We start from the raw sequence: 26,636 nt of genomic DNA on the forward strand, positions 1-26,636 counted from the left end.
TCACTATTACTAGCTTACAATTCTAGATTTTTTAAAAATTAGTTGAATTTAAATTGCAGCAGCTGCGCTAGGATTTGAACCCATATCCCCAGAGCAATTCGCCTGTACTAGTCCAGCGATATTACCACACCACTGTAGGGCAGAAGGGAGGATCTGTGATTTAAAGCTGTCTGACATGGAAGGAATAGATGGAGCTAAGCTCAACCTCAACCGTGGATGAGCAGTGGGCTTTGGCATTAGTGACTCAGCTCCTGGATGAAGAGTTATGACCTCACTGATTTACCAGGGTCTGTCCTACCGTTGGTCTCACCATCCAAAGATGAGTTATCTAATGCACCTGCTCCGAGGTAGCAGACCTGATGTCCAACCTCGAGTGTGGTGTAGACTAGTGTAACCTCCACTGCACTCAACATGTCCTTATGCCACGATCGCTGTCATCTTCAGACTGGTGCTGTGTCCAAATCTGTCACAAGCTAGTGTCAGGTTGTTCCCCTTCATTCTGGGAGGTAAGCACTGCATTGTTGGCTAAGCTAAACTCAGAACAGACGTTTGCCTTTTATCTTTTGCTCTACTGTGTGCAATCATAGAACAAGACAGAAAGAGACCATTCAGCCTATCGTGTCTGTGTTTGCTCTTGGCAAACGCTATTAGAGCATAAAAAAGAGGAGCAGCAGCTGTCGATTTTTCCCTTCGAGCCTGCTCCACAAGTTAATAACATCATGGCTGATCTTATTGTGGCCTCAACTCCACTTTCCCACCTGCCACTCCCTGCGCCCGCCCCCCCCAAAACCCTTGACCCCCTTGCAGACAAATAATCTCTCCAACTCAACCTTGAATACATTCAGTGAGCCAGCCTCCACTGCTCTTTGGGGAAGAGAATTCCAAAGATTAATAATCTCCTGAGAGAAGAAATTTTTCCTCATCTCCATCTTAAGGTAGAGACCACCTATTTTGAAAATGTGCTTTCAGTTCTCGATTCCCCTACAAAGGGAAACATCTCTCAGCATCTGCTCTGTCAAGCCCCCTCAGAATCCTATGTTTCAACAGGATCATTTTTCATTCTTCTAAACTCCAATGAGTATAGGCCCAATCCTTTATAAGGCAACCTCTTCATTCTAGGAATCAGCCAAATGACCCCTCCCTGAACTGCCTTCAATGCAGGTATATCCCCCCTTTAGTAAGGAGACCAGGACTGTACACTTTTTGCAAAACTTCCCCACTTTTACACTCAAACTCTTGTAAGAAAGGCCAACATTCCTAATTACTTGTTGTACCTGCATACTAACTTATTATTCCTGGACAAGGACACCCAGGTCCCTCTGTACTGCAGCATTCTGCAGTCTCCCTCCATTTAAATAATATTCTGCTTTTCAGTTCTTCCTGCCAAAGTGGACAACCTCACAATTTCCCACTTTACCTGCTCCAATTATTCTTATTTCCTGTTTTTTCCCTACAGCCAAACAGGTTTTCTCACCTTTGACGATGAATCCAATTCCCCTTTTGAAAGTTATCAAATCCACCCCCCCCTTTCAGGCAATGCATTCCAGCTCATAACCACTTGCTGCGCATCCTGAGTTTTCTGTTGACCTGGTGCATCTGTGGCTCCAGGTGAGAGAGCATAAAGAGGCAGCAGAAAGTGGAATATATCCGAGTGTTGGTGGTGCCAATAACACGGCTCTGTTTGATGCCTCAATGGATGATATAACCATCAGATTGATTGATTATTGTTCTGAACTATTGGCTCAACACCACCATGGAAGGCTGGAACTGTACAGGGGAGCAACCAACTCAGTCCGGCCATTGGAAAAGACTTCTGCTGACAGGTTGAAGGGTTTGTAAGATTTTAAGAGGTTGCGTATGTAAAAAAGAACCCCCACCCCCACCGTGCCACTTGCAGTTGCGTCAGTGCAATATTCGGTGGCAATGAGTAAAGCACACAGATGTTGAGATCCATTAAAAGGTTGATATGAATCGATGCTGATTATTGCATAGCGCAAGTTGCATTCACTCTCTGGATAAAGCTGTTCTGTGAGTTCTCTTGTCAACAACGAGACAAGTTTCCCCCATTGTTTGTAGCGTTCGCTTTGATATTCTTTGTTTTTGCACAGTTGGAATGGCGATGGGCCATTGTTCATGTCCTGTGGTGCCTCTTCCCTCCTTCCAACAAGCAAACAAGGTGTTGGAAGATGTTTAAGCCTGACTTGCCCTTGTTTCAGTAAGGCAACAACCATGTTTGGTCAATTCACAAAGTGTGTGTAGAATACTAAAAAAATAACTTTGAACACCAAGGTATGAGTCTGTTGTGAGCTCAAAGACACTTGTTGTGTGGTTTCTTTATTGAACTGAATGTAACATGTCTCCCCTCAGGCATTCCCTCATGGCAGAGGTCACATGACTATGGAAAGCCAGGTAGGACATGTAGCAGTGATTGCATTTCAAAACCCAAACACCCCCTTTTTCATAATGAACAACAGACAACTTTGCATGCACTATCATGTGTGACTGTGAGTTACCCAAGTTACTCACAATAGCACAATTATTTCTCATGCATTAACAAACTGTTATTCTCGTTAGTCTCTGCAACTGCATTGCGTATGTAGTCATTAAGTTGTGTAGGTCTTTTAATGGTATGTGTGCACATTGTCATTGGCGGTTCATCTGGATGATGTTCCTTCTCCTGGGAGTGTCGTTCCTGTGGCACTTGTTGCCTGGTAACTGTTGCTGTTATTTCATTCTCATTGTTGCGGACTGGTGGACCTCTGGGAGTGATGGTTGTCCTGTATGCTTGTGCAGTTGGTGGACTCCCATCTTCCTGGTCAGCCGACTGCAATGAAGGAATAGCTCTAGTTGCTTGGATATGCCTGTGGTTGTGTTGGTATATTTGGTCGTTCACTTCTGCCATGTACAATCGCATGCCCCAAGTTGCCACGTGGACTGACTCCTGTTGAAAGCATTGAAGGTCTGTCCATTCCTGGCTCTCCAGTGCTCATCTCTCACAATGGTTTGTCAGTCTTGTCAAAATAAAATTTGGCCTTTTGCCATTTTGCCCTGATTTTTCACTCGCGCCTGTTACTACTTCTGGCTTCAGTAGCTTTTTAGCTATTGGGAGAGTAGTTTGTGTGTGGTGTGACACTAATCTTGGGACTGGACTACTTTCCATTGCCTTCAGTTGATATGATTCTGCACTCGATGATTGCCTTTAATATATCTGTGCTAGGTTTGTTCCATTTCTTGATGATTCCTTTGGCGATTTTCACTGCCACCTCAGCCGTTCCATTCGACTGGGGATAGTGCAGAGATGATGTGTAGTGTTGCATTTCCCAACGCTTTGTGAAGTGGCTGATATCTTTACTTGCAAACTGAGGGTCATTGTCACTCATCACAATGTCTGAAATGCTGTAATGACTGAAGTGTACTTTCAGGCATTCTACTGTCACTCCTGTTGTCATTGAAGTCAGCTGGTCTACCTCCCAGTAGTCAGAATAGTAGTCCAGAGTGATAAGATAATCAGTTCCTGTCAAAGTGAAGAGGTCTACTCCCAGCTTCATCCATGGGCTGTCTGGGATGTCATGCATCATCAGCAGTTCTTTAGCTTGTTTAGTCTGGTACTCATTACAAGCACCACACTGGCTCATGTGGTCCTTCATTTGATTGCTCGTTTGGCCAGTAGAACACTTCTTTTGCCTTTCTTAGACTCTATTCAGTTCCTTGATGGCTTGCACGGGTGCACTTCAGCATCTCTCCTCTCATTTTCTCAGGGGTGATGACTCTATTTCTTTTGTACAAGATGCCATCTTGGGCTATTAATTTCTCTCAGTATGCCCAATACGCTCTTGTAAGAACAGGTTTGTCCTTAATGCTCTCGGGCCATCCTTTCATCACTACTTCTTGCAGCACTTGGAGAGTTACATCGTGCTGGGTCGTTTGCTTCATTTGAGCAAGGCGCTTGTCTGTCAGATTCAATGTCTCATGACTTTCAGTTCACGTAGAGCTGCTGCTGCCGCTGCACATTGAATCTGGAAGATTTCGCATTCTGTTGTAGCATTCTCAACTTTCTTCATGGAGAGTGCTACTCTTGACAGCATGTCCGTGATGTACATCCGTTTCCCTTCATATGTCACGTCCAGGTGATATCTCTGTGAAAGAAGTAACATTCTTTGCAGTCGCTGTGGATCAGATAGTAGTGGTTTGAGAAAAATGCTCTGAAGTGGCTTGTGGTGAGACCCCATTTGTCACTTTGTCTCTCCCAAGTAGGTATTGGTGAAAATGCTAACAGGCTGAAACAATAGCCGCACATTGCTTCTCAATCTGAGCATAGCACTGTTCAGTTTGAGTTAATGTTCTGGGTGCAAATATTGTCCTTGCTTCATTACAGTTGCTCCAAGACTTGTCTCACTGGCTTCACACTGTAAGGTGACCTCATCACTGACATCATAGTACTTCAGCATAGGCATTATCGTCATTAGTTGTTTGATTTTGGCGAACGCTGCTTGTTTTGTGCCTCAATACCACTGCACGTCCTTGGCAATGAGCTGGCGTAACGGTTCACACCCCGACAAATTAGGCAAAAATTTTGCTAAATAGCTGATGAATCCAACAAGTTGTTGCACTGTTTTCACATCTGTTGGTCGCTGCAGAGCTACTACAGCTCTCACCTTGTCAGGATCCGGACGAAGACCTTTTGCTGTCATGACCTTTGTACCCAACTTTGGGCATCTTCAATTGCAATTTGTTCTCCTTCAGCTTTAAGTTCACCTGGCAAGCTCTCTCCAGCAGCCCTGTTAGACTCTGACCATGGTCCACTATGGCTTCCACTCCGGGAAGATCACTGACTATCTCGCACTGTCTGCGTTGATACTCTTCTGGAGCCGTGGAAATGCCAAACGGACATGCACAACCGTCTGTACCTGCCAAATGATGTCCAGAATGTTGTTAGAGAGCTACTGCTTTCATCCAGCTTCACTTGCCAGTAACCATCCTTCGCATCTGGGGTAGCCTTGGCAATCTGTGGCAAAATTCTTCAATGGTTGGCATGGGGTAGCGAGACCTCTTCAACACTTTATTTAGGTCCTTTGGGTCTAAGCATACTCACAGCTTTCCAGGTTGTTTCACAGCTCCCTTGCTGCTAATCCTGTCTGTAGGAGTTGTCACCTTCTTGATTACTCTCTTCTATTCCAGCTCTTCTATCTCGTTTCGTAGGCTTGACTTGAGGACAGCTGGAATTCTTCTTGGCAGATGCTGAATTGGTCTTACACTCTCATCCACTTTGTGATGACATTCACCAGGTAGACATCCTAACCCTGTAAACACATCTTTGTAATCGTCTAGGATCTGTTCAATGGTCAGTGGTTTTATGTGCTGCAGCACATTGTAAATCTGTTGACACGTTCAAAGCTACCAGTCCAAGTTTTAGACTTGCTCCAGCTGAGACGAGTGGCTGTTGTGTGCCGCCTATCATCTGGAGCTCCAGATCTTCATTCTTGCCACTGCATTGGGCTCTCGGACTGATTTGTCCTCTTGGTATGAGTATGGTGCCATCATATGGCCTCAGCCTTGCTTCCATAGGCTTCATTTTTGGATTGCCATGTTGAACCACTTTGCATGGGTCTTTGAAGGTCATGGTGTTGCACAATGCACCAGTGCCTTTCTGATACTTGTTCACCTGATGCTCTCCTTCTGCAGTCATCATTCTAATAGTGACAAACGATTTATCATCTATAGACTTGACGGACTTGCTCTTTCGGCCTGGAATGTCCCTCAGTATAATGTATCTCCTGGTCTGTCCTGCCATACATGTGTCTAACTGATGTTTTACAACCTCTGCATTTCTGCACACGTCTATCACTTTCTTGAGAGTAAGTTTCTCCTCTCTCGTAGACTTGCCCTCACTGTCAGATCTCCTATGTGCAATGCAGTTCTATGTTTAATGACATCATCTTTTAGAAACGTGAATTGGCATGATTCTGCAAGCTGTGTTACTGCAGTCACATATCGATCAATGGACTCTTTTTCACCTTGAGCCCTAATGTTGAACACAAACCGTTCACAAGTTACCTTCACTTAGGGTTCCAAGCGTGCCTTCAAGGCTTTCAAAATCTCTGTTGTCTGTTTTTCCTGTTCCTCAGAGAGATTTAGGGCAGAATACAATTTGTAGCTGTCTGTCCCCAGCAGTGTTAAAAGTGTTGCTACTCTTTTCAGCTCCGTCTTGTTAATTCAACCTGTTGCAATCTCATAGTTTTGCCATCGCAAGTGGAAAAATTGCCAGTTCTTCTGCATATCGCCTTTCATTTTGACAGGAGCTGGGAGTGGAAAATTTACAGCCATTTTTATCTCTCACCTTGCAGCCTTCAGTTTAGGTTAGCTTTTCCATGTCTTTTTTATTTCTTCCGCTTTTAGGAGGTTTGAACATTTCAGCGTTCTCTTTTGGTAGCTGTAGCTTCTCTTCCAGCTTCTTAAAGCTCAATCTCAGCTCCACTTCTGACACAGTATTACGAGCTCAAAGACCGTAGCATGAATGTATCATGGCTGCCCCCAGATATTGGCTCATGGCAGAGGTCACATGACTATGGCAAGCCAAGGTAGGACATGTAGCAGTGATTGCATTTCAAAACCCAAACAGACTACCAAACATGTGTGCCTAGCATGTGACTATGTGGCAGTGAGACCTGGACCCACCTGGTACGAGAGAAGACTAAATATGCCCTTGCCCTCTGTTGTTTTCAAGAAGTTGCGTTGCCAAGCCTAATAACTTATTTCTCAAATCTTTGGTGCCTTGTTTATCCGAATTGGAAGGGAAATGGGCCTATCCCAAAGGCTTCCTTGTATCGTGAACTTGTCGATATCTCAGGGCCACGGAATTGACCTGGGCTCAAATTCGGAGATGTGAGTGGGAGTGAACTAAAAACTCTTAACGTTACTACCACAAGTTGGAAAAATGTGGCTAAACAACAGGCTACACAGGAGGGCTGCATCGGGGAGTCAGAGTTAATGAGAGGTGGCAGTGAGAGGGGGATTGAATGAAAAATCAAGAGAAGAGAGCATCAGGCTTGAAGATTTGATATTGTGCATGTTCGGTCATCAAACCCCAGGACTTAAGTCTGCTCTGTTTGTGACCAGGAATCTCACTTGAGAATTCAACCCTTTAGCCATCTGATGTTGCAATGGAGCAAAGTAACTGAACCCGTGGTGGCTCTTTCAAGAGGGACGGTTGCTATGCCCAGACTGCACCTTAGCAACAGTCAGCGCCTTGGGAAGAGGGGGGGTGGGGAACAGAACAAGCAACTAATTGTAATTCTGTGTTTCAACCCACGCTTTATATCTACACCCGAACCCAGAGAAACAACATTCCGCTCCAAATCCCAAATGAACCCAAATCGTTTTACGATCTCTCAAATCCAATGTCTGGAGACTCGTCATGTTAACACGAGCTGCTTTATATTCCTGTATGTCTGCACAAGTTCCCAATCCCATCTGTTCTCGCATACAATATTCAGTCACCGGGATCTGTTTCTCACCCTAACTCGTTTTGGTGCGATTGTGATTAAGTTTTGAGTTTCATTTGACCAGTGAATGGAATCATTTCTGTGCGGGGGCTGATGTAGATGTGCAGCTAAAGTGGTAAAGTCGGAATTTGCAGCAGAGCCTGGTTACATTTGAGCAGGATACGTGACCATAACAAAGTTGTGATCCAGGAGTATTGAATCATCGCTTCCCAGAGAAGTTGTTTTAAAGTTCATTTTGTGATCAAGCAGCTGAAATAAACTGTGGCCTTTGCTGAGTGGCTGTTAGAGGAGTTGTGTGTTGGGAGAATTTAATTGCCCACTAAAAGAGGCTTGCATTTACATAGCGCCTTTCACAACCTCAGTGCATCCCAAGGTGCTTCACAGCCAATGAACTAAAGAGTAGTCACTGTTGTAATGTAGGAGATGTGATGAGAAGATGGTGGTGAGTTGGAAAGACGGGTCTGTGTGAGAAATGTCTACAGTTAAATTGCAGAATTACATGAGCAGCTTCAGGCAGCAAGGTCTGTGGAGTCACGTTGATTTAAAAATTATATATAAGATGCAGCTTCATTTACTGCCTAAAGACCCTGGAATGGTCCAAATGAGCTGACGATTAGATTCCCTTTTAGCACATCCCTGTGGGGACGAGCTGAGCCACTCAACGCTCCACTGCCCAGAACGATGGAGGCCCAGGTTTTAGGAGGTCATCAGTGTATTGTCACCAGTGTGACAATTGTGGAATTCACTCCTTTGTAACAGGCCGCCTTGACATCACAGCTTGGCCACCAAGGTCAGAGGTGAAGTGGATGACATGAGTTGTAAGTCAAAGGAGCAAAACGTGATGCATGAAGCGAGTAGGAATCTGCCAGAAAGAATTGAGAGTAAGGGGGAGAGAGAGAGAGACAGAGAGGGGAAGGAGCAGGAACCTCCCCTGTTCTTCTACAAAATAATACTCAGGGATATTGTGCGCACACCTCATGAGACAGCAGACAGGACCCCGGGTTAGTGTCTCTTTGGGAAGCTAGCAGCCCCAACAGTACAGCAGTCTGCCCAGTACTGTACCGGGTGTGTCAGCCAGGATGATGTGCTCAAGTCTCTCGGCTGGGGCTTGGACCCACATCCCTCTGACTCGGAGGCAAGAGTGCTACTCACCGCACCATGTCTGACACAAGAAGTCATTGCGATTTTACCAAGCAAGTGTTAAATTCTCTGAAAACGCTGTGTATTTTTTTTTTTACTGAGAATGGGTCATGCTCATCTTTATTGATATAACCTATTACACTGCTGGCATTAATCTCAAATGCAGAGCGTAAAGTGTATGAAATTCTTGTTTAACAATGTGAAGCCAAACCTATTCCTCTTTATAAATGTATTTTAATAAAGGTGTAATTTTGTTTTCAAATCTCCACACTTTCATTTCTAACACCATGAAGGCAAAAATTATCTTTTAATAATATACCTAGTCTCTGATTATTTTGCCCTCCATTTAGTTTGTGAATCTAACGATGTGGTTCTTGTCTGTTTGGAGGGTATTGTACACAATGCATTAACCTGTTATTGTGTAATATGTAGTCTAACTGTGTGGAGAGCCTGTTTATTATTGTCCCACTCTCAGAGTGTATTGTGAGCCCAGGTTGTTATTTCGGTTTTGGCTGAAACCAATGCATAGATGGAGGTATCTTAACCAAAGAGAAGCAAGCATTCAAAATAATATCCTGCACAAAGTCATGGGGGCAAAGACATGGGATGTCCTACAAGAGACAGTGGAGGAAGCAGATACTGTAATATCACTCCAGCACTGGTGACCCTGCCTTCAGATGCCTTGACCCCAGGCTCTGAAATTCTCTTCCTAAACTCCTGTCCCTCTCTGCCTCTTTTTTGATCAAGCTTTTGGCCGCCTGCCCTAATCCCCTTATGTGACCCGGTATCAAATTTTGTTTGATAACGTGTCTGTGCCTGTGATATTTCATGATAATGGTGTTGTAATTAAGGGACCTTACTGTTGTTCCCTTGACACTATGTTGAAGAAGAGCAAGAAGTGCTTTGAGTATCCTCAGGCTGTGAATGGCACTATCGAATCAGGGCTTACACACGAATTTGGTTGCTTCCAGCTCCAAGCCCAAGACACTTTGGTTGCTCCAGGCTGCGCTGCTTGTCTCCTGTGGGTAAAATGCCCAGATAAACCCCCCACAATTGCCCTGCAATCTATGTCCATGGCAACATGGTAAACCTGGCATGTTCCAAACGAAATTTTCATTCATTTGAACTTAAACTCACCTTCTGACTCTAAGGTGAGAGCAAAGTCTGGTGGGTGAGAAGGAGTCTCCAAATCCATCACACTAAGGATGAACTTTAATACTGTACAAAATGAGAAGCTATTTCCCGTAATCCAAATTAAACAAATAATAAGCAGCTAAGAAGTGGCTGATCAGAACTGTTGGAGAGATTAGGAGCACGACGTTTTTGTGAAGGTATTGACTGAGTCTCGTCTTTGATGAAAGAGGATAGCAGTGCCCCACACCGGACTGAGGAACACTGAAGAATATTTGCTGCTGAAACTCTCCTCCAGGACTTTGTTACCACTAGCTGACTCTTCCAGCACTCTCCTGGCTGGCCTTCCGTTGTCTACCCTTAAACAAAACTCTGCCGCCTCCATATCCTAACTCGCACCAAGTCCCATTCACCCATCGCCCCCTGTGCTTACTGACCAATGTTGGCTCCCAGTTTAGCAACCCTGTGATTTTAGAATTCTCAGCCTAGTTTTCAAATTTCCCCCCATGGCCTCACTCCTCCCCACCTCTGTAAGCTCTTCTAGCCCCGCAGCTCTCCAAGACCTCAGCACTCCTCCAATTCCCCAGTTTCTCTTGCCCCGCCATTGGTGGCCGAGTCTTCATCTGCCCAGACCCAGCTCTTGAATTCCCTCCCTAAACCACTCTGTGCCTCCATCTCACTTTCCTTTTAAGACAGTCTTAAAAACTACCTCTTTGATTAAGCTTTTGGCCCCTGCATCTCCTCGTGGCTCGATGTCAAATTTTGCTTGAAAACACACCAGTGGTGTTTTGCTAGGTTAAAGGCACTATATAAATGCAAGTTGTTGATGGTGATATGGTGAATATTCTGGAACGCTCCAGGTGTGCATGTAGCACAGTGTTAACCTTCGGCATGGGAACAGGGACAAGTGCAGTGTGGATAAATGAACCTTACTGCACTTTTATTTATTCAAGAAATGGAAATTAGAAGTAAAAATTTGGGTGAGTCTGGACTCTGGGATCTGTGTGTGTGGATGAGTTTTTGCAGATAGAGTTGGGGGGCATTCTCTGTTGGAGAAAAGGATGTCAAAAGCTTGATCTTTACAAAGTGGGATCTGATGTCTTCATTAACGTGCTCGTCACCTTCAGATATGTGAAATCCATGTGGATTTCACAATCCTGTTGATTGGGTTAAAGTGAGTTCTTGCCTGAAGACAAGAGTAAAATGGATTATCATTTTATTGAAATACTTCAAAAGCGATATTTAATTTATATATACAGAAAAATAGCTATTTGTGTGCAAATTGGATGGTGATAATCTCGTCTTAAAGTGCCACCATCATCCCACTGTCAGATAGTGTAACCTAAGGAACAAATGCCACGTAAAGTCCCTTCTAGCCAGCAAGGGTAACTTCCCTTAGTGTGCATTGCAACAACCCGCCAAAGTTCCTTCAACAGCACCTTCCAAACCCACGACCACTACCACCTCGAAGGACAAGTGCAGCAGACACATGGGAACACCACCACCTGGAAGTTCCCCTCCAAGTCACTCACCATCCTGACTTGGAAATATATTGGCCGTTCCTTCACTGTCACTGGGTCAAAATCCTGGAACTCCCTCCCTAACAGCACTGTGGGTGTACCTACACCACATGGACTGCTGTGGTTCAAGAAGGCAGCTCACCACCACCTTCTCAAGGGCAATTGGGGATGGGTAAGAAAGGCCAACGACGCCCACATCCTGTGAACGAATAAATTAAAAAAAAACACTGCCAACCTGGGCTGCTCGCTGTGGTGCCAGGGCTGCTGTTCCAGGACACACGTCCCACATAGCTGGTGTCAACTCAAGGGTAAACCCAGTGTGTCTGTTGTGGCTCAGTGGCTCACACGCTTACCTCTGAATTAGAAGTCTGGGGGTTCGAGCCTCACTCCAGAGACTTGAGCATGTAATCCAGACTGGCATACTAGTGCATTACTGAGGGAGTGCTACACTGTCGGGGGCCTTAACTTAAACCGAGACCTTATTGGGTGGACATGAAAGATTCTGTGGCATAATTTCCAAGGAAAGTTAAGTAGTTCTCCCTGGTGTGCTGTAAAGCACTTTGGAATGTCTTGAGATTGTGAAAGGTGCTTTCTAACTGCAAGTTCTTCCCTGTCTACTCTTCACCTCAGGCGCTTGTTAGAGTAGGAGCACCAATAAAATGTGTCGACAAGATCAAATTCCAGCATCTATAGAGCAACCTGCAGCTGATCACCATTTTAACTGACTCAATAATAAATAGTGAAAGCTCTTCCAAACATGTTTACCAATTATTTGAGAACATGGAGGTATAGAACGATGAACCAATACAATGAGGGGCTGAAGGGCTCTATCTGCCAAACCTGGATAGTTTTGATATAAGTTTGAGTGTCTGAAGTTCTGTGTCGCTTAAGAAAGTGAAGTGAGGGGCACTGGGGTTGCAGAAAATACTAGAAATGTAGGGTAGGCCAGGAAAAGGCAAGTAGCCAATACTTGGGTGTGAATCCTTCATCAGAACTGAAGCCTGATAGAGGGACATTTTGTGTTTCAAATGACGCATGGCAGTTTTTGTACTGTCTTTTATGATGGATCCACACTGGTTGCTAAACTGCAGCAGAGTGTGTGTGTTTTTTTTCTTGCCGGCTTTTACTCTGTCATCCCATTGAGAGTTTTGCACGGTGTGCATTCTGCCAGTTCAAGCACTTCAAACACATCACCAGCTCCCGGGCTTCTGACAATGGTGGTCGGCTGCCTCTCACTCACCCTCTCGCTTGCCCATTGTCTCTCTCTCTTCCTTTCACTCTCTGTCTGTCTCTCTCTCTCTCTCTCTCTGTCTGCCTCTGTCTCTCCCTTTTTCTCTGTCTCACTCTCTCTGTTACTCTCTCTCTTTCTCTCTTTCTTTTACTATCTCTTTTACTCTCTCTCTCTCTCTCTCTGTCACTCCCATTGACTCGCTGTCTCTCTCTTCCTTTTACTCTGTCTCTCCCATTCCGTATCTCTCTCTCTCTCCTGCTTACTGTCTGTCTCTCTCTTTTATTCTCTGTGTGTCTCTCTCTCTCTTTTATGCTCTCTCTCTTTCTTTTACTCTCTCTTTTACTCTCTAGCTTTTATTCTTTTACTCTTTTATTCTCTCTCTCTTTTACTCTGTCTTCTCTCTTACTCTGTCTCTTTCACTGTCTCTTTCTCTCTCACTCTCTGTCTCTTTCTCTCTCACTCTCTGTCTCTTTCTCTCTCACTCTCTGTCTCTTTCTCTCTCTTACTCTTTGTCTCTTTCTCTCTTACTCTTTGTCTCTTTCTCTCTTACTCTCTGTCTCGTTCTCTCTTACTCTCTGTCTCGTTCTCTCTTACTCTCTGTCTCGTTCTTTCTTACTCTCTGTCTCGTTCTTTCTTACTCTCTGTCTTGCTCTCTCTCACTCTCTGTCTCGCTCTCATTCTCTGTCTCTCTCTCTCACTCTCTTTCTCGCTCTCGCTCTCACTCCCCCTCTCGCTCTCACTCCCCCCTCTCGCTCTCACTCCCCGCCTCGCTCTCGCTCTCACTCCCCGCCTCGCTCTCGCTCCCCGCCTCGCTCTCGCTCCCCGCCTCGCTCTCGCTCCCCGCCTCGCTCTCGCTCCCCGCCTCGCTCTCGCTCTCGCTCCCCGCCTCGCTCTCGCTCTCGCTCCCCGCCTCGCACTCGCTCTCGCTCCCCGCCTCGCACTCGCTCTCGCTCCCCGCCTCGCTCTCGCTCTCGCTCCCCGCCTCGCTCTCGCTCTCGCTCCCCGCCTCGCTCTCGCTCTCGCTCCCCGCCTCGCTCTCGCTCTCGCTCCCCGCCTCGCTCTCGCTCTCGCTCCCCGCCTCGCTCTCGCTCTCGCTCCCCGCCTCGCTCTCGCTCTCGCTCCCCGCCTCGCTCTCGCTCTCGCTCCCCGCCTCGCTCTCGCTCTCGCTCCCCGCCTCGCTCTCGCTCTCGCTCCCCGCCTCGCTCTCGCTCTCGCTCCCCGCCTCGCTCTCGCTCTTGCTCTCTTTCCCGCTCTCGCTCTCTTTCCCGCTCTCTCTCTTGCTCTCTGTCCCGCTCTCTCTCTTACTCTCTGTCCCGCTCTCTCTCTTGCTCTCTGTCCCGCTCTCTCTCTTGCTCTCTCTTGCTCTCTGTCCCGCTCTCTCTTGCTCTCTGTCCCGCTCTCTCTTGCTCTCTGTCCCGCTCTCTCTTGCTCTCTGTCCCGCTCTCTCTTGCTCTCTGTCCCGCTCTCTCTTGCTCTCTGTCCCGCTCTCTCTTGCTCTCTGTCCCGCTCTCTCTTGCTCTCTGTCCCGCTCTCTCTTGCTCTCTGTCCCGCTCTCTCTTGCTCTCTGTCCCGCTCTCTCTTGCTCTCTGTCCCGCTCTCTCTTGCTCTCTGTCCCGCTCTCTCTTGCTCTCTGTCCCGCTCTCTCTTGCTCTCTGTCCCGCTCTCTCTTGCTCTCTGTCCCGCTCTCTCTTGCTCTCTGTCCCGCTCTCTCTTGCTCTCTGTCCCGCTCTCTCTTGCTCTCTGTCCCGGTATCTCTTGCTCTCTGTCCCGCTCTCTCTTGCTCTCTGTCCCGCTCTCTCTTGCTCTCTGTCCCGCTCTCTCTTGCTCTCTGTCCCGCTCTCTCTTGCTCTCTGTCCCGCTCTCTCTTGCTCTCTGTCCCGCTCTCTCTTGCTCTCTGTCCCGCTCTCTCTTGCTCTCTGTCCCGCTCTCTCTTGCTCCCTGTCCCGCTCTCTCTTGCTCCCTGTCCCGCTCTCTCTTGCTCCCTGTCCCGCTCTCTCTTGCTCCCTGTCCCGCTCTCTCTTGCTCCCTGACCCGCTCTCTGTCCCGCTCTCTGTCCCGCTCTCTCTTGCTCTCTGTCCCGCTCTCTCTTGCTCTCTGTCCCGCTCTCTCTTGCTCTCTGTCCCGCTCTCTCTTGCTCTCTGTCCCGCTCTCTCTTGCTCTCTGTCCCGCTCTCTCTTGCTCTCTGTCCCGCTCTCTCTTGCTCTCTGTCCCGCTCTCTCTTGCTCTCTGTCCCGCTCTCTCTTGCTCTCTGTCCCGCTCTCTCTTGCTCTCTGTCCCGCTCTCTCTTGCTCTCTGTCCCGCTCTCTCTTGCTCTCTGTCCCGCTCTCTCTTGCTCTCTGTCCCGCTCTCTCTTGCTCTCTGTCCCGCTCTCTCTTGCTCTCTGTCCCGCTCTCTCTTGCTCTCTGTCCCGCTCTCTCTTGCTCTCTGTCCCCCTCTCTCTTGCTCTCTGTCCCCCTCTCTCTTGCTCTCTGTCCCGCTCTCTCTTGCTCTCTGTCCCGCTCTCTCTTGCTCTCTGTCCCGCTCTCTCTTGCTCTCTGTCCCGCTCTCTCTTGCTCTCTGTCCCGCTCTCTCTTGCTCTCTGTCCCGCTCTCTCTTGCTCTCTGTCCCGCTCTCTCTTGCTCCCTGTCCCGCGCCCTCTTGCTCCCTGTCCCGCGCCCTCTTGCTCCCTGTCCCGCGCCCTCTTGCTCCCTGTCCCGCGCCCTCTTGCTCCCTGTCCCGCGCCCTCTTGCTCCCTGTCCCGCGCCCTCTTGCTCCCTGTCCCGCGCCCTCTTGCTCCCTGTCCCGCGCCCTCTTGCTCCCTGTCCCGCGCCCTCTTGCTCCCTGTCCCGCGCCCTCTTGCTCCCTGTCCCGCGCCCTCTTGCTCCCTGTCCCGCGCCCTCTTGCTCCCTGTCCCGCGCCCTCTTGCTCCCTGTCCCGCGCCCTCTTGCTCCCTGTCCCGCGCCCTCTTGCTCCCTGTCCCGCGCCCTCTTGCTCCCTGTCCCGCGCCCTCTTGCTCCCTGTCCCGCGCCCTCTTGCTCCCTCTCCCCACTCTCTTGCTGCCTCTCCCGCGCCCTCTTGCTCCCTGTCCCACGCTCTCTATCGCTCTCCCCCTTTTACTCTGTGTGTGTCTCTCTCTCTCCCTTTTACTCTGTGTGTGTGTATGTGTGTGTGTGTGTCTCTCTCTCTCAATGTCTCTCTCTTTTACTCTCTCTCTCCCTTTCTTACTATGTTTCTCTTTCTGTGTCTTATTCCCTACCTCTTTCGCCCTTTTACTCTGTCTCTCTTTCTCTCTCACTCTCTGCCTCTTTCTCTCTCTCCCGTTTGCACTCTGCCTCTCTCTCTCTCTCTCTCTCCCTTTTACTCTCTGCGTCTCTCTCTCTCTCACTCTCTGCCTCTTTTTCTCTCTCCCTTTTACACTCTGTCTCTCTATATCCACAGCTGCCCTGGATAAGATATACGTTCCAACTTCTTTGAAGTGCAACTAATGAAAGGAGATCAAACGCACATCTCTCCTGATTGAGTCAGGCTGCTAGATATTCACAGGATGTCTTCAATAATGATGGGCCTCCCCAAAAACGGCTTACAAGCTAACAGGAAGCTGCCATGTTTCTGGGCTGCATGAACAACTCCCAGGAAATGTCTGAAAATGAACCTAAATATAGAGTCGGGACTGTTGAATGAATAAACTTGGAGCAACTTTCGTTTAAACTCCTGCACGTGGTACACCTCGCCAATATCAATTCAACAGCAGCCTGCATTTGTATAGCGCATTTAGCATGGTAATATATGCCAGGGGGCTTCACAAAGAGCGTGATCAAATGAAGTTTGACATCGAGCCACGTGGTGAGATTTGGGGGCAGGTGACCAGCGTTTGTTGTTTTGGATTGACTTGTCCGGAGGAGAGAGAGCGTGGAGTTTTAGGGAGAGAATTCTAGAGCCTCAAGCCAAGGCCCCTGAACACACGTCCGCCAGTGGTGGAGGAATTAAAATGCGGGGCGCGGAAGATGTGAGAACTGGAGTAGGAAATTCACCGAGGGTCACAGGATATCCGGGCAGAACAGCATCAATGACCTGCGGGGTAGCAGATTATTAAAAACACCCCTTGTTTCCATTGCAGTGCCTGTAGCCACAGTGCACCTGCCCCTGGATTAATGTGCTGGCTTTAGACGTGATCTGATTGTTGGACTTTAATGATTAGATAAGGTTGATCGAGACCTTGTCCAGGACAGTGGAACCAGAGGATGCAGCTTGTAGGGTGGGGGGAAGGGGGAGGTGGGGTGGGGTGGTGGTGCAGGAAATTCAGCACTGAACTGCAGAAATGTTGAGAAGGTGAACAATCAATAGAACAGGCTGCCAGCAGTGAGACACAATAGTATTGACTGATCCCATTCCAAATTAGAGAGATTTAAACATTTTGGAATGCAATGCAAGCGAGTAAATTGAGACACGTTGTGGGCTAAGTGCAATATGATTAGAGGAGCATGTTATTTTAGATCGATGGTTCTCAAAGCTCTCCAGCACAGAGGTTATCCTCACCTGGCTGAATCTGTTGTAGATAGAGATGTAGAATCTGATAGATAGAGATTATTCCCTGCGATTAGTGAACAACTCCATTATCAATTGGTCAAACAACCGCCGAGGTGCTGAAAGGTCAATTAACTGAACCCTGATCTTTGTGAGCAATACCTCTGACCCTGGAACTGCACCCCACCCCTCCCCCAGTCACCACGCCCACCCCTCCCCCAGTCACCAACCCCACCCCTCCCCCAGTCACCAACCCCACCCCTCCCCCAGTCACCAACCCCACCCCTCCCCCAATCACCAACCCCACCCCTCCCCCAATCACCACGCCCACCCCTCCCCCAGTCACCAACCCCACCCCTCCCCCAGTCACCAACCCCACCCCTCCCCCAGTCACCATCCCCACCCCTCCCCCAGTCACCATCCGCACCCCTCCCCCAGTCACCATCCGCGCCCCTCCCCCAGTCACCACGCCCACCCCTCCCCCAGTCACCACGCCCACCCCTCCCCCAGTCACCATCCGCACCCCTCCCCCAGTCACCATCCCCACCCCTCCCCCAGTCACCACGCCCACCCCTCCCCCAGTCACCATCCGCACCCCTCCCCCAGTCACCACGCCCACCCCTCCCCCAGTCACCACGCCCACCCCTCCCCCAGTCACCATCCGCACCCCTCCCCCAGTCACCATCCGCGCCCCTCCCCCAGTCACCATCCGCGCCCCTCCCCCAGTCACCATCCCCACCCCTCCCCCAGTCACCATCCGCACCCCTCCCCCAGTCACCATCTGCACCCCTCCCCCAGTCACCATCCGCACCCCTCCCCCAGTCACCACCCGCACCCCTCCCCCAGTCACCATCCGCACCCCTCCCCCAGTCACCATCCGCGCCCCTCCCCCAGTCACCATCCGCACCCCTCCCCCAGTCACCATGCCCACCCCTCCGCCAGTCACCATCCGCACCCCTCCCCCAATCACCATCCGCACCCCTCCCCCAGTCACCATCCGCACCCCTCCCCCAATCACCACGCCCACCCCTCCCCCAATCACCATCCGCACCCCTCCCCCAGTCACCACGCCCACCCCTCCCCCAGTCACCACGCCCACCCCTCCCCCAGTCACCACGCCCACCCCTCCCCCAGTCACCATCCCCACCCCTCCCCCAGTCACCATCCCCACCCCTCCCCCAGTCACCACGCCCACCCCTCCCCCAGTCACCAACCCCACCCCTCCCCCAATCACCATCCCCACCCCTCCCCCAGTCACCAACCCCACCCCTCCCCCAGTCACCAACCCCACCCCTCCCCCAGTCACCATCCCCACCCCTCCCCCAGTCACCATCCGCACCCCTCCCCCAGTCACCATCCGCACCCCTCCCCCAATCACCACGCCCACCCCTCCGCCAGTCACCATCCGCACCCCTCCCCCAGTCACCATTCGCGCCCCTCCCCCAGTCACCATCCGCACCCCTCCCCCAGTCACCATCCGCACCCCTCCCCCAGTCACCACGCCCACCCCTCCGCCAGTCACCATCCGCACCCCTCCCCCAGTCACCATCCGCACCCCTCCCCCAGTCACCATCCGCACCCCTCCCCCAATCACCATCCGCACCCCTCCCCCAATCACCATCCGCACCCCTCCCCCAGTCACCATCCCCACCCCTCCCCCAGTCACCATCCGCACCCCTCCCCCAATCACCATCCGCGCCCCTCCCCCAGTCACCATCCGCGCCCCTCCCCCAGTCACCATCCGCGCCCCTCCCCCAGTCACCATCCGCACCCCTCCCCCAGTCACCATCCGCGCCCCTCCCCCAGTCACCAACCCCGCCCCTCCCCCAGTCACCACCACGCCCACCCCTCCCCCAGTCACCACCACGCCCACCCCTCCCCCAATCACCATGCCCACCCCTCCCCCAGTCACCATGCCCACCCCTCCCCCAGTCACCATGCCCACCCCTCCCCCAGTCACCATCCGCACCCCTCCCCCAGTCACCACCACGCCCACCCCTCCCCCAGTCACCACCACGCCCACCCCTCCCCCAGTCACCACCACGCCCACCCCTCCCCCAGTCACCATCCGCACCCCTCCCCCAGTCACCATCCCCACCCCTCCCCCAGTCACCATCCGCACCCCTCCCCCAGTCACCATCCGCACCCCTCCCCCAGTCACCATCCCCAACCCTCCCCCAATCACCATCCCCACCCCTCCCCCAGTCACCATCCGCACCCCTCCCCCAGTCACCATCCGCACCCCTCCCCCAGTCACCATCCGCACCCCTCCCCCAGTCACCACCACGCCCACCCCTCCCCCAGTCACCACCACGCCCACCCCTCCCCCAGTCACCATCCGCACCCCTCCCCCAGTCACCATCCCCACCCCTCCCCCAGTCACCATCCGCACCCCTCCCCCAGTCACCATCCGCACCCCTCCCCCAGTCACCATCCGCACCCCTCCCCCAGTCACCATCCGCACCCCTCCCCCAGTCACCATCCGCACCCCTCCCCCAGTCACCATCCGCACCCCTCCCCCAGTCACCATCCCCACCCCTCCCCCAGTCACCATCCGCACCCCTCCCCCAGTCACCATCCGCACCCCTCCCCCAGTCACCATCCCCACCCCTCCCCCAGTCACCAACCCCGCCCCTCCCCAGTCACCATCCGCACCCCTCCCCCAGTCACCATCCGCACCCCTCCCCCAGTCACCATCCGCACCCATCCCCCAGTCACCATCCGCACCCCTCCCCCAGTCACCATCCGCACCCCTCCCCCAGTCACCATCCGCACCCCTCCCCCAGTCACCATCCGCACCCCTCCCCCAGTCACCATCCGCACCCCTCCCCCAGTCACCATCCGCACCCCTCCCCCAGTCACCATCCGCACCCCTCCCCCAGTCACCATCCGCACCCCTCCCCCAGTCACCATCCGCACCCCTCCCCCAGTCACCATCCGCACCCCTCCCCCAGTCACCATCCGCACCCCTCCCCCAGTCACCATCCGCACCCCTCCCCCAGTCACCATCCGCACCCCTCCCCCAGTCACCATCCGCACCCCTCCCCCAGTCACCATCCGCACCCCTCCCCCAGTCACCATCCGCACCCCTCCCCCAGTCACCATCCGCACCCCTCCCCCAGTCACCATCCGCACCCCTCCCCCAGTCACCAGCCGCACCCCTCCCCCAGTCACCATCCGCACCCCTCCCCCAGTCACCATCCGCACCCCTCCCCCAGTCACCATCCGCACCCCTCCCCCAGTCACCATCCGCACCCCTCCCCCAGTCACCATCCCCAACCCTCCCCCAGTCACCACGCCCACCCCTCCCCCAGTCACCACGCCCACCCCTCCCCCAGTCACCACGCCCACCCCTCCCCCAGTCACCACGCCCACCCCTCCCCCAGTCACCACGCCCACCCCTCCCCCAGTCACCACGCCCACCCCTCCCCCAGTCACCACGCGCACCCCTCCCCCAGTCACCACGCGCACCCCTCCCCCAGTCACCATCCGCACCCCTCCCCCAGTCACCATCCGGCATGGTACTATAACAAGAAAAATGCTTCGTCATCCATCATACTGTGGTTGCCTATTAGAAAGTAACCATTTCTCTTCTCTACCTCTTGCCGGTTCAGTGAGAATCAATGTCCACGTCAGTAATGGAGCCCCTTACATCTTCACCAATGTGAAGTGGGCACTTCCTAATTTATTGGGACAGGGCTTGGGGAGGTTTGAGATTCGCATCATTTAAGATGCAAACTCAATTTTTTCTACTTTAAAATTAACTACCTGGACCACATTCCCTGTGGGAACAGCCTCACCCCTGAGACCTGACTAGGCCTATTGAAGGGCGAGGGGTGAGAGAGGCTCTACAGACAGGGGTGCCTGTGCTGGGCACTACACTGTTTGCATGAACCTGTCCAAAGGCAGGTTCACTCAGCAGCTCTATATCTCTGTATGTTTCGACACCTGATATTACCCAGTTAGGAGGAGGCCATTCAGCCCATTTAGCCTTTTCCACCCACGACTAATGCATGCGTGAACTTCATTTACCAGTCCTAGTTCCATTTCCCTAACAAAAATCTCTTGATCTTTCCTTTAAAAATTTAGAGTTGCCCCCACCCTGACCTTTTGGGGTGAGAGTACCAGATTTTAACCACCTTGGGGGGTCACCATTCGTTGGACAGATGGTCTGGCTGGCTCGGACATTGCTGCATCTTCCAGCCTTGTGTCTGACCGTTGGGACTGGTCTTAAAGTGACGTCTGTCACTGCCGGGTGAATAATGGGGGTGACAGCAGCGACTGTACCTGAACTGTCCCGTTGCCTGACAGCTGCTTTCGTGTCAATCAGAATTCGAAAAGCAATTCAGCACCTGACATTTGACGGCCTAATTCGAAGCTGGACGCTAGAATTTTCTTGGCTGCTGCCTCCCGGCAGAGAAGCCCGAGGTCCTGGGCACCACCTCCAAGATTTGAGAACTGCCACTTGCGTCACCATGGGGGCGACTCGCATGTCATCGTCCAAATATATTTGGTGAAGTAGTTTGACGGCCGATTCAGTTTGACAAGTGCGAGCACAAATGGCCTCCAGGGATGGGTTTTTAGTGAGACAATTGAGATATTTCACTTTGATTCACCCCTGGCTGGTTATTTGTTGCTTGAAACGAGGTAACATCCTGGTTTAAAATAAGACCCCTTTTCTCTTAGTACAAAAACAAAAACAAGCCTTGGGTTTGAACTGGAACGACAGTGATCCAGCAGAGTAAAGTAAGGCTGCAGGTTCCATGTAAGGTTCTCCCTTGTCTTCTCTTCCAATGCCCTCTTTCCGCACCCCCCCCAACCTCTTTCCCCCAACCCCCACCTCCACTGCCTCCAGAGTTTCCAGTGTCAGCTGTAGCTCTCTGCACAACACTGTAACCCCCCTCCCCCACTTGGGACTGAAGTTCATGGGTTCAAGTCTCACTTCAGAGACTCAAGCGCAGATTCGGGAGTGCTGCACTGTCAGAGGCGCTGCCTTTCAGACGAGAAGTTGAGCTGAGGCTTCCGCAGAACTGTTTGGGTCACTAAGTCCAATAAGTCACGTTGAACAAGACACATGAGACCACACGCAGAATGAACGCTCTCGCCTACTGCAACACAGAACAACACTGATCAAATCCAAGGGGCCTGGGTGCTCCCAGTGGTCTAGGTCTCTTCTCAAAATAGAGACTTGCAAATAGAAAGAGCAGCCGGCCTCTCCGCAATGTTACAGCTGATATTTAACCCCCAACCAACATTGTTAAAACAGATTTATGAACTTATCACTGGTTGTGGGACCTCTGTACAAATTGTCAACCACGTTTCCTGCCATTGAACAGTGACTACTCCTTTTCAAAGAAAAAAATATTCTGTTGGTTGTAAGGCACTTTGGGACATTCTGAGCTCCTGAAAGGTGCTATTATAAATGCAAGTCTCTATTTTGAGAAGAGACCCAGACCACTGGGTGCACCCAGGCCCCTTGGATTTGATCAGTGTTGTTCTGTGTTGCAGTAGGCAAGAGCGTTCATTCAGCTCATGTGTCTTGTTCAACGTGACTTATTGGACTTCGCGACTCTACACTATCTACTGCAACAACTTGCATTAAAAGGCACCTTTGACCAGAGTAAGACACCCCAAGGGACATTGCGGTGTAGTCTGGCAAGATCTGACACCGAGACACCTAAGGAGAAGTTGGCACTGGGACCAAAAGCTGGGATCAGAGAGGCGCTGTAAAGAGGGAGGTTTTGAAGAGCAAAGTAGAGATTTTAAGGAGGGAATTCCAGAGCTTGGGGTCTAGTTTCGCCACTAATTTGGAAAACCTAGGTTTGCCAACCAGCATCAAGTTGAAGCACTGAGATAAAAGCAAAATACCGCAGATACTGGAAACCTGCAATAAAACCCAAAAATGCTAGAAAGACTCAGCAGGTCTGGCAGCATCTGTAGAAAGAGAGAAACCGAGTTAACATCTCGAGTCCATTACACTCTTCTTCAGAGCTGAAGAGAAGCAGAAGGTGATGGATATTATACTGTTTAATAGGCTGTGGAGCAGTTGAAGCTATTGATACAGGGTGTGTGATATAACTGAGCTGGCAACTGAATTCATAACAAAGTCTAAAAGGAATAGATGGGATAAACTGTTGGGATTCAATGAAGTAGGTATGAGGCTTATGTGGAGCATAAATACTGGCATAGACCTGTTGGGCTGAATGGCCTGCTTCTGTCTGTACATTCTGTAATTCTACGTATTTATTAACCTGGACTCCATTCCACATCTCTTATTTTGTATTAAGAACCTCCTGATATCTGGTATCCTAAGGTTTCCCGTTAGCACATTGAGCCTCGGTTTGTTTTTTTATTCCCCCCCCACCCCTTCCCCTTCCCCTCCCCCTCCCCCAACACCGCCTTGTTCCACTTATGCACATGGACACCCCAGAGTTTCCAACATCCCTTCAGGAATAAGCAGTTTAATTTAGAGTAATCTTCTGAATTTACTTGTTAGGTATCTTTGCCACTATTCTACATGTCCTATAAGATCCCCCTCTCGCTCTCCGCCCTTTCGTAAGTCTTTCCTCATACCTCAAACACCTTAAAACTGGGGTTTGTGTCTCTACAATGCTTCGTGTTGGTTTTTGGTGACAAGACGTTTGGGGAATGATGGGGGTGTGGTTGAGCCCAGTGAATCGAGGTATGGAATGACAACCCATTTGCAAAATTACACCCTGTCAAACTTGGCTCAATAGTAATGCTCAAAGTTGATCTAGGAGATTGTGGCTTCAAGTTGCACTTCAGGGCCTTGAGCACATCATTTCTGCCTACACTTCTCCACAGCACTGAGGGGACGCAGGCCATAGGTGCTGCCCTTCGAACGAGCGTTAATTCCAGATCCGGTTTACCCCCTCAGGTAGCCATGCCCGTGGTATTTTATTTTATTTGTCCATGGGATGTGAGCTGGCTAGGCCAGCATTTATTGGCCCTCCCTAATTGCCCTTAAGAAGGTGGTGGGTGAGCTGCCTTCTTGAACTGCTGCAGTCCATGTGGTGTTAGGGAGGGAGTTCCAGGATTTTGACCCAGCGACAGTGAAGGAATGGCGACACATTTTCCAAGTCAGGATGGTTTGTGGCTTGGAGGGGAACTTCCAGGTGGTGGTGGTGTTCCCATCTATCTGCTGCCCTCATCCTTCTCAGTGGTAGAGGTCACAGATTTGGAAGGCGAGCTTGAAGGAAATATACAAACAAGAACAGAGATGTTCTGCAGGCACCATGGCCCCACGTTTATCCCTCACCCAACACCACCAAAACTGATTAACTGGCCATTAATATCTTTGCTGTTTGTGGGATCTGACTGTGTGCAAAATGGCTGCCGTGTTGACTAGCTACACAGCAGTGACTGAATGCATTGGCTGTGAAGCATTCCTTAGGGTATTTGATAAAATGATATATTTCGTTGTTCTTATTTACCAAGCTTTTTTTAAAAGGCTTGTCTTTGCTCTCTCTGCAGTTTTTTTCTAAACATGAGTCGAATTACTGCACCTGAATACAAACCCACACAGATGGATTTACTGAGAGTTCGGCTACGGACAACAGGTGTCATTGAGACTCAGTTCAAAATAAATAATCTGATAATCCGGTAAGCATCATCTTTCCGTTTACAGTCGCTGGTTTATATGAACTGGGAAATCTTAACTTACTCTGTTCCCTCTCGATCATCACAGGGGGGGCTGGTAACCAGGCTTTAAGGTAATTGCCGGAAGACCGAGAGGGAGATTGAGCAGTGGGGTTGTGGTGACTGGGGGTGCACTGCCTGATTCAGCGGTAAGATTCAAAAGGGATTTGAGTGAATTCTTGAAAAGGGCAAAATACGCAGGGCTGTTGGGAAAGCACGTGGAGCGGGTGGGGGTCGTGGGTGCTGTGTGTAATTAATTTTGCTCAGCTCTTTTAAAGAGCCAGCATGGACTTGATGAGCCAAACGGACACCTTCAAAGCTGTATCATTCAGTGCTCGGAGGTCAAAAGGCTGGCTAGTGAGGCGCTGAAATGTTTCACCTGGACAGCGGGGGCGCTCACTTCGTTTTGTTGCATCCCCGATTTTAATCGCTCTGCTATTGTTGGTCGTGTCTTTAACTGCCAAGGCCCTGAGCTCTGCTCTTCCCTCCCTACACCTCTCCACATCCCTACCTCTCTCCTCCTTTAAGACACTCCTGAAAACTGTAGTACAAGGATCTGGAGCATAAATGGCTAGCATGGGGCTGAGTATGCTATCGTCCACAGATTGATGTAAGAGAACACATGACCTACACCTAGGGGTCAGTGTAGTATTGGACAGAGCCATGTGTAGAAACAAGCATGGAGACAGCTCCTAGCTTGGTCCTTTTTTTGTGTCAAAGTAAATAGTTTCTAGTGGTTAATAAATGCTTACTGTTGAACTAACCTAAGACTGCAAATTTCTTAAGACCGACTGAACTAGACCCAACGCCTCACAACAAAAACTACCTCTTGGACCAACTCTCATCACCTCATGTGGCTCCGTGTTAAATTTTTGTATGACATTAGTCCTTTGAAGTAACTTGGGACGTATTGCTACATTAAAGGCGCTACATAAATGCAAGTTGTTGGGGGCTGCAAAGGACATTTGTTTATTTAGTTGGGTGGCGGGGGTGGGGTGCGGGGTTGGTTCCTGTTTGGTTGGCATGGCAACTGGTCATAATGAGCCTGCCTGTGGAGAAACCGCTCTCCTCTTTTGCCTTGAGAGCAAAATTCACCTCTGCAACCCACACCCCAGCACAAAGTTTGGAAATAGATTTATTAGCTGGGCCTCACTCTGCCTGTCAGCTTACTAATGTTCGGAATAAATGATGCCGGGTGCCCTGGAGATTGACCATTGAAGTCCCCAGGTGATGTCAGCCTCTAATGAATATGCAGCTGTCAGCTTTCAGTTTGACACTTTTGATGTGAGATTCAATACGTTTTCTTTCCTTGCTGCCATATGATGAGCCGAACCCTTTGAACATGAGTCTTGCTTTGTAGTTCTTGAATTATCTTCATTTACACATTACAACATAATTATTTCTAATAATACCCCATAATATCCCAGAAATCTTTTTGAAGCAGCTTGGGCCTGTGGGAACTTATTACCCAGCCTGAATCCAGGAGATTTCAAAGTTTCTGGGCCATTTTTTTTTCTCTTTTGTCATCATGTGAAAGGCAAAATCCAGGAAGTGGAACAAAAAAAGCAGCTTTGAATTAGTGTGAAAAGGTTAACAATTCAAATAACACCCCCCCAACCCTTCAAATAACCCCCCCCCCCAACCCTTCAAATAACCCCTCCTTCAAATAACCCCCCCCCAAATAACCCCCCCCTCAAATAACCCCCCCTCAAATAACCCCCCCTCAAATAACCCCCCCTCAAATAACCCCCCCTCAAATAACCCCCCCTCAAATAACCCCACACTCCAATAACCCCCCTTCAAAAACCGCGCCCTCCAATAACCCCCCTTCAAAAACCGCGCCCTCCAATAACCCTGCCCTCCAATAACCCTGCCCTCCAATAACCCTGCCCTCCAATAACCCTGCCCTCCAATAACCCTGCCCTCCAATAACCCTGCCCTCCAATAACC

At 50.4% G+C, this 26,636-nt stretch overlaps 1 protein-coding gene across 2 annotated transcripts in view; it reads left to right on the plus strand.

Annotated features, from left to right (window-relative positions):
• gnav1 (guanine nucleotide binding protein (G protein) alpha v1) overlaps positions 1–26,636 on the plus strand; it is a 230,008-nt gene that overhangs the window by 149,687 nt on the left and 53,685 nt on the right. For both annotated transcript variants that reach the window (XM_041216585.1, XM_041216584.1), the window contains exon 5: positions 24,522–24,650. In XM_041216585.1, the coding sequence (XP_041072519.1) occupies positions 24,522–24,650 (129 nt within the window). The remainder of the gene's footprint in view (positions 1–24,521; positions 24,651–26,636) is intronic.

This window comes from Carcharodon carcharias, chromosome 22, assembly GCF_017639515.1.
Source record: "Carcharodon carcharias isolate sCarCar2 chromosome 22, sCarCar2.pri, whole genome shotgun sequence".
NCBI classification, from domain to species: Eukaryota; Metazoa; Chordata; class Chondrichthyes; order Lamniformes; family Lamnidae; genus Carcharodon; species Carcharodon carcharias.